Source organism: Labrus bergylta, chromosome 24 (assembly GCF_963930695.1).
Source record: "Labrus bergylta chromosome 24, fLabBer1.1, whole genome shotgun sequence".
In the NCBI taxonomy this organism is placed as follows: domain Eukaryota; kingdom Metazoa; phylum Chordata; class Actinopteri; order Labriformes; family Labridae; genus Labrus; species Labrus bergylta.
This window is the reverse complement of record NC_089218.1, coordinates 2977136-2994586: the sequence shown is the minus strand read 5'-3', so window position 1 is coordinate 2994586 and position 17451 is coordinate 2977136. Positions and strand designations below refer to the sequence as shown.

General features: G+C 39.5%; 2 protein-coding genes across 3 annotated transcripts; both read right to left on the bottom strand.

Annotated features, from left to right (window-relative positions):
- Window positions 1–1205: 1205 nt before the first annotated feature.
- Window positions 1206–4653, bottom strand: gypc (glycophorin C (Gerbich blood group)). Its single transcript, XM_020654420.3, has 4 exons — window positions 4463–4653; window positions 3643–3745; window positions 2217–2261; window positions 1206–1865 (listed from the first exon to the last, which is right to left on the bottom strand). The coding sequence occupies exons 2-4, from the start codon at window positions 3731–3733 to the stop codon at window positions 1666–1668; spliced, it is 336 nt and encodes a 111-aa protein (XP_020510076.1). The 5' UTR covers window positions 3734–3745; window positions 4463–4653; the 3' UTR covers window positions 1206–1665.
- Window positions 4654–5230: 577 nt separating this feature from the next.
- Window positions 5231–8752, bottom strand: s100b (S100 calcium binding protein, beta (neural)). Of its 2 annotated transcripts, none has more exons than XM_020654416.2 (3): window positions 8596–8752; window positions 7945–8107; window positions 5231–7299 (listed from the first exon to the last, which is right to left on the bottom strand). In XM_020654416.2, exons 2-3 carry the CDS (start codon window positions 8080–8082, stop codon window positions 7153–7155), a joined length of 285 nt encoding a protein of 94 aa, XP_020510072.1. In that variant the 5' UTR covers window positions 8083–8107; window positions 8596–8752; the 3' UTR covers window positions 5231–7152. The 2 variants fall into 2 exon arrangements, with proteins under 2 accessions (XP_020510072.1, XP_020510073.1); XM_020654417.2 differs by having other exon boundaries at window positions 7945–8102; window positions 8596–8737.
- Between the last annotated feature and the right edge of the window lie 8699 nt (window positions 8753–17451).

Here is a 17451-nt window from a genome sequence, read left to right as displayed (position 1 = left end):
GTTGCTTATTTTCTTACATAAAAATAATCTTATTCATATTTTAAATCCTTTGTTATGATGGAAATAATTGCTGCTACAGGTGAGCTGCTGCTTAGCAGGGATGCAGCATGCTAAGCTAATGTTTGCTCATTCACTGTTGATTCTGAAGGAAAACCTCCTGCAGTTAATTTTCTGCCCACTAAGCAGTAAGACAGCTGCTGTGGTGTGTGTTTGGGTGTGTGTGTGTGTGTGTTTAGTTTAAAGTCAGTTCATTAACAAGCATCACACGGTTTTAATTTGCAGCTTTAATAAGCCGATTAACACACACACACACACACACACACACACACACACACACACACACACACACACACACACACACAGACACACACACACACACACACACACACACACACACACACAGACACATGCAGCCGGGTTATATTTACCCTGCTGCTCGGCTGTGAACGTGTTTAAATATTTAATGAAGTAAGGAGAGCTCGCTGCTGTTCCCATAACAAACACGATTAGATAATACTGTCACTAAGATCAAATTACTTTCTCTTTCTCTGCATTAACTCTTTATCTCTCCTCTTTGTATCACTTTTCTTTCACTTTACTTTATCCTCTGTCTTTACTCCTCTTATGGTTTCTCTTCTTTTTGTTGAAATCATCTTAAATTTAATGGATTTGTTTTATTTTTGTATCACTTTATTGTTTTCTAATAAGTCACTGCTGTTTGTTGTGAAGTTCCGTTTTGGTCCAACAGCACCATCTGGCGGCCACTTGTGGTATTACATCAAGATTCACTGTCAGGCACTGAGACATGTAATTTAGTAGATTTATGTTTAAGTTCATGTCCTAGTTGTTCCTGTTTCACATTTATTACGTTAATTGAGTTAATAAATAAATGTTATGCATAAAAAATAGTTAAAGTAGGTGCAAAACAGAAGAGAAACAACAAAAATAGAGAGAAAAACAGCAGAGTTTGAGAAAGTGAAAGGATACAACTCTCAGTAATTAAAGTTTTGTATGTCAGGAGAAACAGATAAAAGTAAGTAGAGTAAAATAGAAACATTTTGTAAATTAGAAATGTGTAAATTAGATTCTCAAACGAGCAAACACGATGCCATTTCTGATACCTGTAGTACATTTTTGAACCACTAGATGGAGCCATTAAAAACTTTTACTCACTGAGCCCTCAAAATCATACAAATAGAAATGGATGTCTTTAAAAAAGTGTAAACTTTATTCTTAAAAATTGTTTGTAAAAGCTACACAAGAAGAGATTGTTTATAAAACCAAAGTTTTCACAGAGATATAACAAGACAGTAAAAATTATAAATGTTGGAAACAATTATGTAAGTGCTTTTTTTTCTTTCATCCTTTGTGTTTTTGCGTGTTTTATTTAATCTAATTGTGTATTTTTTCTGACAAATGTTCACATTTTCCTCAAAATGAAAACTGACATTTAAAATGTGTAAAGCCAGAAAATCTGAAGATCTGATGTAGTCATGTTCCATCTAACTGCTACTGAATTAAAAACTCAACATCAAAAGGTTTGTCTTGCTGCTGTTCGGCTGCAGCAATGTGCAAAGTTGCTTCGTGCAGCTTGAGGAAACTGCTTAAAAAAATAAAAGATTGAAAGCTTCTTTAAGTCCATATTTGACCAGTGTCCTCATGTCTCTATTCTTCTTCTTTGGTCTTCAGAGGTTCTTTGATTTGGAGCGCCGTATCAGAATCGACAGACTCCTCATCCTCGTCCTCATCGAAATCCTCGTCTTCATCCATCTCGTTGGTGGCGTACGAGCCTTTGTGTCTGGACAGACACCACAGCAGCACGGCGGCCATGCAGATCAGCAGCAGCAGCACTGCAAAGATGACACCTGAGAGAGGAGGACATCAATACAGGTAATCATTAACTCTTCACATACTGTATGGAGTCAGAGGATTTTAAAATCCTTCATTTAGTCTTTGGAGTCAGGTGTGTCTCTGTTGTCAGGGTGGATTTTCTAATAAAAAAATGAACATATTCTTATATTAAATTCACCATAAATTTAACAAAATCTGCAGTTTTGGATCCTACTTCCTTACTCTGTGTTTCAATAAATAATACTTTTTGAAAGGAATAGGTTTTCTTACATGTTAGCAAACCACAAATCAAAATACTATATTTCTGAAGATATTTATGCTGCATTAATGAAACGTGGGAGAAAAGAATAACATGAAGTTCTAACCTCCAATTAAAGCTGCAAACTCTCCATCGTCAGCTGTGTTTAGGCCTGTGAAGACAAACATTCATATTAGCATCATGGAGCTTCACACAGATGTTATTAAAAGCAGGTGTTATTTCTTTTTAAAGGTAAAAGTCAAAGTGTGGCAGGGGGGGAAAAAATTGCAGATTAAAAACAGACAGAGTTTTATTAACAAACTAGACCGACGCGTTTCGGCTTGTGGCCTTCATCAGGGTCATCAACTCATAAAATAAGTTGTAGTAAAGCTTCACATCGTCACATCGACATTCTCAGCCTGCAGATTATTTCTGCATCGAGCCGACATGCCCGTGTGGAGCTCACAGTTATGTTCACATTATAAAGTGAGACAGCAGCTGAATTCAGACATGTGTGGCATTCAAACACCCTCAGTCTATTTTAAAGGCGAGGTGACAGACTGACAGAGGCGGGGATTGGTTTAGGAGTTTTAGTACTTTTAGTCGCAGCAGGGAGTGTCTTATCAGCCCGATGTCAGCAGAGGACCATGGGAAGGAGTGTGTGTGTGTGTGTGTGTGTGTGTGTGTGTGTGTGTGTGCGACGCCTCCAGGGTCTGTCGGCGTGGAGATAAGAGCTGACACACTGATACCGGCTGGACCTCGTTTCCACAGCGAGGCCAAAGACAACAGCCGACTAAAATCTGTTTGTATAAAAAAAAGCTGTCAGAGCTTTGAGGGTTTCATCGGAGCTCTTCCTGCATTGCCAGTTTTATCAAGTCGAGTTAGACGGTTCCCAACCTAAGGCTGGGGTCCTTTTGAAAGGGTCACCTGATAAACCTGAGGGGTCGGAAGATGATTCAAGGGAAAAAGTTTGAGTCTCTAATCTTTATTATTTTGTGAAATACTGCAGTATTCGACACTTCAAACGATTAAATGTATCTTTTGTTGGGAACTTGAAAATTAAATTAAACATTTTTAAAGAGTTTCTAAAGCCAAAAAGTCTGTGAAGCACATTTTAAACCAGTTATTAATCTTATTATTAGAAGTAACATCTGTCAGGTAGATGCAGGGCAGCTGAAAAAGCACAATATTCACTCAGAGAGGCTGTGGTGTGGAAGTTTAAAAATCTAAATCTTAAATTTAGAATACTTTGATTAACTACATTTAGTTTCAGCTGCTTATTAAACAGAAATTTAGTGAATGTTTAGTATTTAAAAAACAGAGAAGAGAGAAATCTAAAGACAGCCGCTCTAAGGGATCGGGTCCTGAAACTGAATCTGGAAGATTTATTTCTCTTAAACCTTCAGACAGAAATCAGTGACTTTCATTTCTTTTTATTCACTGTCGGCTTCAGGTTGAGTCTCTTGTGTTGATAAAACTTCCTGTGATGGTAATTTAATCCTTTCAATTCAAATAACCTCACAGGTTACTGACTGTATTTCAGTTATTCGTACCGATGGTTACCACGGTCGGGTCTTTGGGAAAAGAAGTCGTGATTTCAGTTAGCGTGCTGACAGGAGGGCCGGGGGTCACGGTACCATCCATGATGACGTCAACCTGTGCCCAAAAAGAAAAAGAAAATGAACAAAGTATGACGGGCAATTGATATAACTACAAGGAAGATGTAATAAGAAGTCTGTATTTTTTAACTTTAGTTTAATTTTCCTCCTTTAAATTTGCAGATTTTTGCAGCATCATCTTCAAAACAAACACAGTCCCATTGTTGAGAAGTCTGACTCGTGCAGCAGGTATTCGAAAAATAACTGTACCTGCTCAAAGATAACAAAATAATCTATAGAAAAAAAGCTTTAAGTGATGAGAGTTTGCTGGATTTTGAAGTAAATATAAGCAACAGTACACATCATTGAAATCCAACAAGCAGCTGGACTTTATATGAAGGATCTAAAGTTACTGAGTTTGTTTGTGAATCTCCAAAGCTCGTCGTCTATAAGCTGCAGTGCTTCAAAATAATTGATATCTGATTTTTATTCTGTTCTAATCAAACCTCCTCAAAGATTATATCGAGTTTTACTCTCATTGCACAACAACTCTGGTCTTAAAGTTTGATGTTCAGAAATACTGAAATGTAGGCAACACACTGAACACACAGCAGGATGCAAAACTTAACCAGCACGGTGTAGAAGACTATCGACAGATTGCTAAACATGACGGAGGGAAAACAAAGATGCAGCAGCTGCAGATTGTTAAATATCACAGAACGTTCAAAACTGAAATAAAACAAGAATAAAGAAAGAAACGCCCCAAAAAACTCACCAGTTTTCCAAATCTGAAAGCAGCTCTTCATTCACTTAGAAGAAGAAGAAGAAGAAGAAGAAGAAGCACAACAGAGCATATGCTGCACACACACGCACACACACACACACACTCAGATGGGTGTGGTGTCGGTCCCCAGGGTCGGGATCTGTTCCCCCTCCGGCCAATCAAGAGTCTGACTCCACCTCTCTGATGTTAAACAGCCTGCAGATGTCTGAAACAGTGCAGCTGACAACACCTCTTACATCATCTGTTAACACACACGCCCCTCCCACACACACACACACACACACACACACACACACACACACACACACACACACACACACACATTATGATCCCTTGTGTAGGGTGTGTGTCTCTGTATACACAAGATGCCTTTAATACTTTTTACCCTGTTATCAAAAATCGGTCATGTTCAGCATTTTGCAAGAGCTCTGGCCTCTGCTTGCAGTTTTCTACATTACTCAGAATGCTTCAAAACAAGAAGACAAGACTGTTTTAAGATTGTCATTTTGAGTTTGAACCCTGTAGAGAACTGAAATCCAAAAAACAAATTCTTATCAACAAGTCTGTCTTAGGTCTACCTCCTTCAGATCAGCCAGGAGAGTACAGGGACTTCTTTTCTCACCCTCTGTTCCAAGTCAGAGCTGAACTGGGGGAAAAGGCGTTTGAGTTTAGAACGAGTTACAAAATGAGCTGAAACTTTACGAGCTGGTCTCGTTGGATGCTGTTAAGAGGATGTTAAAGGTCACTCCAAGTCCTTAAATATATTCATCATTTATTTAATTTCATATCAGCAACATCCAAACAAACCATCATCAACATTTCAAAAGACACTTTTCTGTTCCAACATTTTTAAACCATTTACATTTGTTTTCATCAAGAGGAGAAAGTAGATTTTTAATTCTGGCATTAGTCTACTTTGAATTGTTTGTCCGACTAAACTCGGCTCTTTGTAACGATGTCTACAAAGTCGTAAAACTTCATGATTACTTTAGCAGCTAGCTAGACTCTTAAAAGTGTTATTGACAGAAACAGGAAACAAGCTGTCACAGAATCTAAACTCTTTATTAGTCACTTAAAATAAATGCAACATGTCTGAGAAAAAAAACCCACAAAGCTCTCACAACATCTACCAGTCATGTTTTAATTTTATAATATTTCTCAACGTCAGGATTGTTCTACAAAACTAGCAGCTGCAGAGAAAGAAAAACTCTCAATTGTACTCGCCAAAGAAATGTCTTATTAGACTTTGAAGTTAGCCGTCAGAATTTTTAATGAAAGAAGATTTCTTCTCAACTTTAAACCCGAGTGTTTCATCTTGAATTGCCAAAACTCACAAGCCAACAGGAGATTTTAAACAGCCAATCAAAAGCAGCCAACTTACAGGTGACATTCAGTATCTGGTAGGTGAAAACATGTTTAAACTGAGTAGTTGGTTAACTACCTAAAAGGCCACTGAGGTTGATAAATATGTTAGCTTCTCTTGATTCACTGGCCTCCTTAAATTTTCAATTCTAAATTTTACAAAGAACATTGTTACCGGTGATTATGTAACTTGCCGCACTTAAAGTATACGAGCCAAAGTTTTCTAAACAAGAGTTAAAAATAAGAGTCTCTTAATGTTTATAACGTGCAGAGAAGACAGAATGTCATTTTGACGACTTTTGACGAACAAGCTGATTTTGCTTATTCTCTTTGTAGTCACACCAGGTCGAGCCGAAACATCAATCCAGTGCACACTTTACAAATTATCCAAACAGATTAACTGACAAACGTTGATTCTGCTAACGAGGCAATTAAAAAAGTACAGAAACATCAGCTGTTCCTTTTGTTTTGTGGATTTCTTTGTGGCCAAACTGGCTCACAGGTAAAGCTCAACTCACAAGCTACTTTTGAAACCTTTACCAGCCGTTCAGAATTTGTTGTTAATTTAATTATTTACAAGTCACTTTTACATTTTGGTAGCCAACCAGATTTTTCAAGCCCAGTGCTGATAAGTAGTTTACTTTGATTTGAATTTTAATAACAAGCTTAATAACAAGTAGTCTTGCAGAGACTTTAAAATTAGTGTTAAGGATTAGCTCAAACAAACATGTACCAGCCTCTCCAGTGTTTGATAATCAATCTACAAATCACTTTACATATTTAATAGTCAACACAGCTTTTCAAAGACGGGCGCTAATAAGAGGTTCGATGACTGCCAAAGAGGATATTATTGGTAGCTGCTCGGCTTCTGAAAGGGCTTTGGGATCAGCCTAAACTCATTAGCCCATAAGAAACTTTTATCAGCCAATTTAATGTTTTTAATGAACTACCTCTGAGCCACATCTAAACTATTATATACTATATAAACACATAAAAGAGAATCTCTAAATCGTATCCAGTGCTGACCAACAGGATATTTTTGCCACTACAGAATCTCAAAGCCATTTGGAAGACTTAACAAACCATCTATAAAATCAAACAGAAAGAGAAGATTCTTTAAAGTAGATTGACTCTGAGCTGAAGTTTCTAACACTGAACTCTTTTCCAGCCACTGCTAACATTTTGGCTACAGGCTGGAGTTGTATTTTCCCACGCTGCTACACTCCTCTGAAGGCATCGTCAGCTTGTGCGTTGCTAAGCTTCTTCTTCTTCTTCTTCTTCATCTTAATTTACTGTAGCTCCCCCTCCGTCCCCCTCCTTTACTCGTCCTCGTGCTCGAAGAACTCGTGGCAACAGACGGTAACCACGGAGATGAATGTCATGAACTCCTGGAAGTCGCACTCGGCGTCTCCGTCCGTGTCCAGGCTCTCCATCAGGCTGTCGAGGGTACTCTGGTCTTTCACATGCTGCAGGGGGGAGAGAGAAAGTTCACATGAGGACGTTTACGGGACGTTAGGACGATAAATTTAATCCGTTTGGATTCATTAACGACTGAAAATATTGACTCAGGACATCCCATAAATATTTGATGGATTTTTGTCTCTGTGGGTTAAAGTGCAACTGTTGAACATTTTTAATAAACAATACAAACTTTTGTGTACTCAGATTAATGAAACAACAACAGATGACTGTACTGCTCTCCTTAATATCTATTTATTCATGTTTTTTATATCTGCATCTTATATAATATTATATAGTATTTTAACGGTATTTTTGTACCTTTTTCTTCTTCTTAAACATTTCCCTTAAAATAAATAAAATTCTGCCTAAATCTATCTAAACAACTGATTTCTTGACCTCAGAATAGAAACGCTCAGTATCCTGAATCTTCTCCTGATTGACACCGATATATTTTTTCCTAACTAACATATTTTTAAGTGATGTCAGATGGATGTATTTCAGTAAAAAATGAAATATTTGGTCCTAACTTGCAGTATGAAGTCGTCTGAAAGAGAAATACAAAAAAAAGGCTTCAGGTATCTCAAAAAGACTACAGTGCTCCGTGCTCTTTCCATCATTTCTGACGTGTTTTGTGTTTTTGTGTTTCTCACCGCCATCAGCTCGGGCAGCTCGTCGTGGAGCAGATCCTTCAGCTCGCTCTTCTTCAGTTTGTGTTTGTCTCCTTCTCTCCCCGAATACTTCTGAAACACCGAAATGATGGTCGCCATCGAGGTCTCCAGGTCGGTCATCGTCGTCTCAAACTTTTCACCTTTTCTTTTAAAAACAAAAGATCAAAATGAGTCTTTTTTTCTCTCCATCACGGTCTGAATGCTGCTGTCAGGATGCAGAAAGTGTCAAAGGACTTTCTTTTGTTATAAACTTCTTATAAAATAATTGACTTAAAGATTTCTCCATCTTTAAGCAACGAGTACACGTTAAATTATGACTCAAATGAACAAAAATCTTCAATGTGCTGCTTTAAAAACTCACTAAATGCACATTTTACCAGCATGACAGAGCAAAAAAAAAATCTGCAGTAACTTTAAACTCTGAGATTTAGGTTTTTTTTTCTGTCATGGTTTTTCAAAGCATCAAATATATAAAAAACTTTCAGCACTTTCTCTAGTCTAACATAAATAATAACATTGTTGAATCCTTTAAAAACAAAGATTTGGACTTTTTTTAAGTGTTTTTTTTGTCCATAATGCATCCTCAGATTTCCTCGTTTTCTTTTCTAAAATGACGATCTTTGATAGCCTTACCTTGGTGTGAGGTCAGTCAGGAGGTGTGAGAGCAGAGAGTGGAGGCAGAGGATGGACAGCAGCAGGATTTATACTGCAGCAGGGTGCAGGGTGGAGGGTGGTGGGTGCTGATGTGGACGGTGCAGTGCTGAGCTCATCCAGCCTGTCCTTCAAACTGCTGACCAATCGGCTCCGTCCTCCTCCCCTCACTCCACTGAAACACAGAACTGATGGGACTGTCTGACTCTGAATGTCAGGAAGGATTAACTTTTTCAAAGAGAGTCAGAAGGAGGGGAACACATACGCTAAGAAAAGTTATCGTTCAGGAAACTAAACTTTGTTAAATGACCAAAACAAACACTTGAACTATTCTCAGTTTGGAGGTTTCACATTAACAACCATATGTTCTGCAAAATCAGATGCATGCATGTTTGAATCCACTTCTGTTAGAAGATACCAGCTGTTTGTTTATTTAGACAAGCGGAGAGTGGTGCTGTACTTTAGTCAGGAGCATATTAACCATCACTCAAGAAATGTTCCCAAAGACACCATCTTCATCACTTACAAAGACGTTTCTGTCACTTCCTTTTATTCCTGACGGACTTTCTCTTTTCGGTTTGATTCTATCACTGCAGCAACTCAGCCATGCTTAAATTGATATTTATGAGGGAGCTGGGTGGCCTGGCGGTTGTGTCGTGTGCCCCATGTGCGGAGGCTGTGGTCCTCATTGCTGTGGTGGCCATGGGTCTGGGTCCGGCCTTTGCTGTGTGTCACCCCCCTCCCCCCTTTTCTCCCCCAAACACCACCTGTCTCTCTTCGGCTGTCCTATCCAACGAAAGCAAAAATGCCCCCAAAAAGACCTTTCTATTTTTGTTATTTTTGCAACATTTAAGCAAAACTTGTGACATTTTTGTTGTTTCAAGACCACCCCTTTTTCTCTGATTAAACTATAAATGAAAAGAGATGGATAGAAACCTTTTCTTTGCAGTTGTGATACAAAGAGATGTGAACATTAGGACTCTTAAGTTGCTTTTTGTTGGATTCATTAGAGAGGAAAATAGATTTAAACCACAGAAGGTACATTTCTGAACTACTGGTACCTTCAGATTTGTTCAGTAAGTTTAGCTAAAATGAAACCAAAACTCACAGAGGAGAGGAGTGGAAACCCTCTGGTTAAGCTGAGATAAAAACAGATGTAAACTAGTAAACACAAACAAGAAGAGTAAACATCTGTATCCTCATACGTCGGTCATAAATCGTACACCATCTATCTGTTCAGCGTTAGATTGGGCTCTGCTACTCCTCGTTGTGTTTCGTGCATCTGCTGGGCGACAAAGGCTCGTTTTAGAGGAAGCGGCTGGCCGTGCATGTTAATGAAGACGTTCTTTTCTCTGTTGAAGTTGGCCAGACGTGTGCCCTCCTGCAGCCTGAGCAGAGCTCACAAACAGTAAATCTGCTGCGGACAGAGAGGCAGGAGTTCAGACGACCCAGAGCCAGATTTTTAATCCACAACGCTGTAAACAAACTTTCCTGAGGGAAAATAAACATTGAATTTAATGTGTGCCTTTATTAAAGAACATTAGAGGCACAGAAGGAGCTGAGTAACGAAAAGAAAGGGATGGGCGATCAGATCAAAAAGTGTAGCTGCAGAGTGTCAGGTGCATTTTATGATTGTTATGTCAGTAATCTGCCAAATGTGCTGAATTCCCTGAATGACTTGGCATCCTCCAGCGCCCTCAGAGACCTCTGACATCCCTCCTCTCTGTGTATCTTCAGTCCGAGCAGCGAACAGAGCCGTTTATTAACATGATAAACCGTCTCTTTGTTTGGAGATAAATTCACTCCTCACGAGGAAAACCACAGACGACTCATTGTTGGTTTAAACACTGAAACTTTGTGTGCAGAAACAAGACGAGAGACGACCGAACATACTGGAAGCATCCATCAGTCCTCTGGAGGTGTACATGTGCTGAATGATGCATGATACGTTTGGAAGTCAACAATTCAGCATCAATAAAAGAGATAAAATCAGCCAAATGATCTTTTTATTTTTACAACTTAAGTGAAATTTAATCTGAAGCGGTCCTCATTTTAAACATTCATCAACAGAGAGATGTAAATAGTCAAAGATCAATATCTTATCTTTAATTTCACCTTCATATTCAAAATGTCTGCGCTTAAATTCTGACAAATTGAGTCCTTTTTAAAAATAGTATCTCACAGTAGCACATAATTAAAGACCATAAAAAGTCTTAATTGAGATACATTATTTGTTTGAATGTTTTTTCACATTTTTATTTCTGTCCTGGTTTGCTGCGTATATTTTACTGTTATGTTTTGTATATTTGGTTGAAGTAGTCATAGATTTCTTTGATTTCAAAGTGTTGTTAATCATATTAAAATAAAGAAACAACTTCTAAACTTCAGAAGTGTTTCAGTTTTGTGATTTTGTTTTACTGAACGCTTTCTATTTGAAGTGACAACCATGAGAGATTTCACACTGCTCACAATCAGCCCCGTCTTTCTCCTCCTCTGTTGTGTCTCCTTTTAGCATTTCGTCTCCAGGGAGATGGCGTCCTCAAACGACCGTGGCGTCCTCGGAGTCCGGCCACTGGGACCCTGAGCTGAGCCGTCGCCTTGGCAACAGGTCAGTGCCCCCTGCCGGGCTTGAAAAGGTTTTGTCAGGGTGCCGAGTCATCACCTGGCAGCCTGTGTTAACCTGAGATTTTGTCTCTGTCTTCTTGTTTTTTAAACTTTTTAGTTTTTCTGCTTTGAAGCCAAAATAAGTGTCCTTTTTTTCACACATTGTGTTTAATATGTTTGACCACGACCAAACTCTCTTTTGGAGGAATAAGAGGCATCGAAAGTCACAAGTATTATGTGCATGTCTCCTGGTAGTTTCTGTAACCCACCACTAGAGGGCAGCAATTCATCAACCATGAACTCCCCAACATACCAAAACAAAACTTTCAACCCTTCAAATTGCCATCATTTTACCAATAAATTAGAAGTATCACATTTTATTCAAAATCATGATTAAAACTTAAATGACTTATCTAACAGGATGGGAAAAAGGGGGTATCAGTTAAACCTACAGCATCAATAATTTAAACTGTGCTCAAAGCGTTAAAATGAGTCTTTGTATTTTTGTATTAATCCAGATGTTCAGCTTCAGTCTTTGAAACCTGAAACAGAACGTACAACAACAAACTAATGACATGGAAATCACCTTGGAATTTACTAAATATTTCCAGGGTTTAATTGTCTCAATGATAAAAAGTCCTGAGATAAATCAAGTCTGAAATCAAGAAAATCCATTTGATTTAGGAAAATACTGAAAAAGCAGGTCAGAAAATGTGACTTTAGGGAGACCAAAAGACGAATAAAACGTAAACTTAAGAGATGTTTGCATAAATTAATTAATTTAGAGCTTTCTGATGTTAAAGATGTGACGTCAAGGTGTCTTCATTTTAAAGAAAACATGACTAAAAACTAAATTAAGTTGTTTGAACCACTATTGATGATTTCACTTTGTTAAAAAAACATGTTGGAATCATAAATAATGTCCAACAGATATTTCTTCCTGCTGCGACAAAAGCTCGGTTGAAATCAGGCCAGGTGGCTTCATGGCGCCCGGCCGGGTTGGAGTCTCCCTCGGCTGGATTACTTCCTGGCATCAGGTCGGTGTGCCTGGCTGCCGATCACAGCGTAATCTCAACACATCCTTAATCTTCCAGTCAGACCATGAATCCCATCTGGCTCTTTTGGTTGTTCACACCGCGGCGGCCGACAATCCGCCATAAACCTGGATATAACTGAGGAGGAAAGTGTTTTCTCGAGGGTCAGGGCGGCTGAGAGCGTTATTGTGGAGGGTATTACCTTGAGTTATGGCCGCAATCGAGACACTCAGGTGGTTTGTGAAGGTCGGCCATTGCTGCCTTGAGCTCAGAGGAGATGAATTCCTGCCTTCCTGTTTCTTGAAAACACTCTGGACAAAAACGACCATCTGTACACGTCCTTTTTTCTTGTATTTGCCCTTTGAAGGGTGATAATTCAACTTTTCTCTCCATTCACATACTTTTTATTTCGTCCCTGTGACTTTCAGGCAGCGTACTCGTTGTACACACATTAATGTAAACACACTATTTTAAAGATTTTATTTTTTGGTCTTTATTGGAGGTACAGGACAGTGAATAGATTCGGCAGTCAGGGCGAGACAGTGGGGACTGACGTGCGGGGAAAGGAGCCACAGGTCGGATCCTGCACAGAGGACTACAGCCTCTGTGCATGGTGCTCACAAACTAACCACTAGGCCACCATTGTCTCAGAGCTGTGCTGCTGCAGAGTGGCCATCTCATGTCATCTCCCCCATCTCTAATCTCATAATCCTTTGCTGTCTCCACTCTCTCCCCCCTCCATTGGATTAAAGGCTCCTGGATCAGAGCGCTCTGTCCCCCTCCCACACACACACACACACACACACACACACACACACTTACCCGATGGCCTACATATCCACTTCCTGCATACGGGCTAATTGACTGACGGGAAAACACGACAATAAACAGGTTTAGAGGCTGAAACGAACAGACTGTGAACTAAATAAAGGTTTGAGATGAATCATTTAGAGCAACGACAACATCATCAACATCAACAACATCAACACAGGATGTTTAGCCTCCCACTGATGCTTTAAATAGACACATTAGTGAAGGACACAGTAAGTCGTTAGGACATATCCTGACCTAAAACATTTACATTCAGGCACGTCATGATACCAGAATTTCAAACTTTGGTATGGTTCTGGTAAAAATCAAGATAGTGATTCCTGTTTCAATACCACAGCGACTAAAACATAGAGACATAGAAGGCGCCCAATACTGATGATGATACTTCCTGATTTCCTGATTTTAATATTCACAAAATAAATATTCTCCTCAGATCTATTTCATGAGAAAGGTACAAAGGCGAGCAATGTTTCCATCAATACGTACCGGTAAACTCCCACACACTCTCTAACTTGCGGTACTAGACCTTCATCAGGTTAAGAGATCGTTAAAACGGGCAGGACATCTTAGATAGGAAATACTAATAAAGATTGATTGATAATGATTGACTAAAGATCTTGAGAGCTAGTTCATCATTAAAGGTCACATTTTATCTAAAACACACTTCCCCATGTTTCTCTAACACTAACATGTGTCTCTAGTCTGTGTACAAACCCCCCAATGATGAGAAAAGTCCATCCTCTCTGTCTTCTGCCTGCTCCACTTTTCAGAAAATGTGTGCTCAAACAGGCCTTTTGGAGATTTTCCCTTCATGACATCACAAAGGGCAGTAGCCCCTCATGCAGGTGGGTGACATTCCCACAGCTAGGTGAAGCGACAGACACAGAAACAGCCTGTTCTGAGCAGGGCTGAAATAGAGGGGTTTATAGACATGATCAAATACAGGATCAGAGTGGATTTAGAACAAGAAAGTCCACACACATGTTTTGAGGAGCTCTGACACTTATTTAAACTGAAGAAGAGGAGGAGGATATGTGACCTTTAAATCCTTTAGCATCCAGCGTTTGAAGATTGTGAACGCATCACGCTGTGAACATGTCGTATCATACATGTTGGCCTCTATGATACCACATGTTTGTTATTTCTTTGCATTTGACTTTTTCTCTTTTCTCTGCGCTGAAATATAGCAAAAGAAATGAAAAAGAAAAGTCATGGATAAACATTGGAGACTCAGTTTGGTTACTCAGGACACAAATCTGGAGTCGTCTTGAGCTCATTAGCTGCTGTAGATGAGCCAGGTGACGTCACTTCTGCAGCGTACTTCAGGATAAGACCGCGTGGGCTGAGTTCAAAACCATTTGGACCAGTTATATATCATTCAAACTTGAAAGTACAGTAATCTCAACATCTAAGTTATAAAATCTTGACTTTTTGAGACCTTTGTGGACCGTCTTCCTCACAGTAGTTTGTTTTAGAGGATTATTTCGATTTTTGGTTGAATTAAACAGAAAAAATAAGCTGCAGATTCCCTCTAAAAGACCCTCATTAATTTAGAAGAATCCACCGTACCTGCATTAAAGTGAAATAATGAAGGGCTTAAACCACAACAGAAGTACAATAGTAAGCCTGAGGAATAAAGAATTAAAGCAGAGACCCACCTTAAGGCCCTTATCATCAATTAATTTAAATTTAATTAACATAAATTGTTGACAGCACAGAGAGCCTGGAGCTTTCCGGACTGAGCTGGTTGGTAATCCAGTCAATTAAAATTTTCAGGCAACAGATAAAACAAACCAACTTTAATAAATCAAGCAGGTATTATTCAAGCATCACAGCAGGAAGAAAACATCAGACACACTCCCATTACGTTTTTTTATAGTAAGCCATGTTCAAGGATGTTGATTCAACAATGCCCATAATCTGCCTCAATCCAATCAATGCCACGCCAAACATCCTTGTTCTGTTTTTACCTTGATGACGAAGGACGACTCCACCTCCTGCTTGTCTTTGTCAAACAGTGTCTGGGTCATCAGAGCTATTGTTAGCCTGTTAGTTAATTGATTAACTTAATGAGACCACAGAGGGATCACACATGAAGTAAAAGCCGTCGGTCCAGGAATGAGACATTGTGTTTGGCTGAATGCTGAATTCATCTTACCTGATGACGCTCAGGTCAAAGATGAACTGGAGACGCAGAAAGACCTGAGACATACATACTGAAGGTCCTGATATCACAGAAAATGGAGATGGGATTAGACTCATCTTTATTACCCTGACTGAAACTGTGAACATGTCCCGCATTTCCTCCTTGGATTGTCCCTTCAAACCGTTGGGGTTTTCTTTTTTAACTTTTTAAAGAAAAGTTGAACTAAACCGGCTCAAAATATGCAGAAGAACCTCTGAGATATTCCTTATTTTCCTACCATGTGTTCTTCTTCCTTGTCAGAACCTGCTGCCTTCATTACCCATAATGCAACTTCAGCACCGACTGCTTCAACAGGGAGTCTTTTGTGTTATGCTAGTAGAAGCTTATGTAGCTTTGAACTGCTAGCCTTAATTGTATATGGCAAAGAGGTCTGTTAAGATGACTTATTTCTAGCTTCTATGCACACAGAGTTTAACATTTTCAACCTGAATTAAGTAACTTTCTGAGGCAACAAAATTCCATGTCATGTATGCAGGTACCCAGAAGAGACCCACAAACCACTCTGCTCCTGTGCTTCATGCCTTCCAAGAGGCTATGACATCATGTGGAGGAGAGCGAGTCGTGCGGCCACAGGTCAGTCGAAGCTGCTCCTCCAAGTCCAGAGGAACCCTGTCACGTCATACTTTCAATCACGCCTCCCTGTCTCCCTGCTCGTTCTCTACCCGTTGCTGCACTAGCCCACAATCAAAGCACGTCACCGATGACGGAGTTTATACTGCGAGTGTGTCGTCGGCCGTTGTGAGTAGTAAAATCACGGTGTTAAACCCGGCAGGTAAAGATTAGAGATCTGCAGAAAACAGACAAAAATGGCACTATCTTTAAATGAGAAAATCTTTGTATTAAATTAAGCAGCATTTGTCATCCTAATGAAGATGCATCTTAAACATATGAGAGTCTGACACCAGGATACACTGAAATGCAGATTTATGTTCTAGGCTCTAAACTAAAGGAAACAAAAGACTTCCTCCACAGTGTTTTGACAGTTTTGTATCGAGCTCACAGCGTGACAGCGACCACAGAGCTAATCTCTCCACCCCAAACCACCCTAGCACACACACACACACGAACACACACACTCCTGACAAACACCATATGGTGAACACTAAGCTCCCGTCAGGTCGTAACACTTCTCTTCAAACTCTGAGTGAGGTCGGCTCGGCACTGTCCGGACTCCTCTGAAGCTGCAGAGAGGATTACTGATGTCGAAGAGACCATGAGCTGCTCTTCATCGAGCTGAGTAACAAATGTGACACAACACAGAGTTATAATCCTGCTTTTAGGAGTATAAAGAATTTTAAACCCCTTTATTTTGATCCTCAAAGTCAGGATTCCCTCCAATTTAAATCTCTTATTGTTGCGCGTCTTGTTGATGCTGATAAATTCTGCCAAACACGAGCACATCTCCACTTTTTTATGTCGTGTTTTAAGTTTATAATTGAAGGATTTAGCTGATGTGTTTGAGTGTTTAAGCAAGAAGCAGCTCAGAGTCCAAGAGGAAGCAAATTAGATTCTTTTGAGGAACACAGCGTTAACTTTAGGTCGACTGTTTGACTTTATCTTCTGTCCTGTCTCTACAATAGAGCCATAAAAAAATAAAATAAATAAAAACCTTACTTTTTTTTTTAAAACAGGTGAATAATCCCAAATCTCAGATCGGACTGTTAAAAAGTCTTTATACGGCAGTGCAAATTTGTACCAACAACACGGAAACAAACTGACTGTGACTCATTACTAATCAGAATATTTTATAGCATGTAAAAGATGTCGACTTTGACTATTTGAGGCTGAAATAATGAAATGCTGCACATTTGGCTGAAGCTTCCTTTCCATGAATGAACACTTGTTGGCATGTCGCTAAAGGACGCGTTGTTGTAGTCGTCTGTGTTGCTATGTGACCTCTCGGTAACAGAAAGTGCTCCTCCGTCCTCCTCTGATGAGAGCTCTCAAACAGCTGCTGCAGGCGAGGACTTGAACCAGAAAGCAGACGACTCATTATGATAATAGGAAACTGGCTGAGGGATTAAAAAAGAGCTTGATTAACTCGTCCGTCAGTCAGGCAGCTCGGCCGTGAGCCACTTTGAAGTCCTGTGATGAATGTGAGAATCAAAGCGTCCGCAGATATCAAGTTCATGAAGAAGGTTTCTCCAAAATGTTTTCAATTTC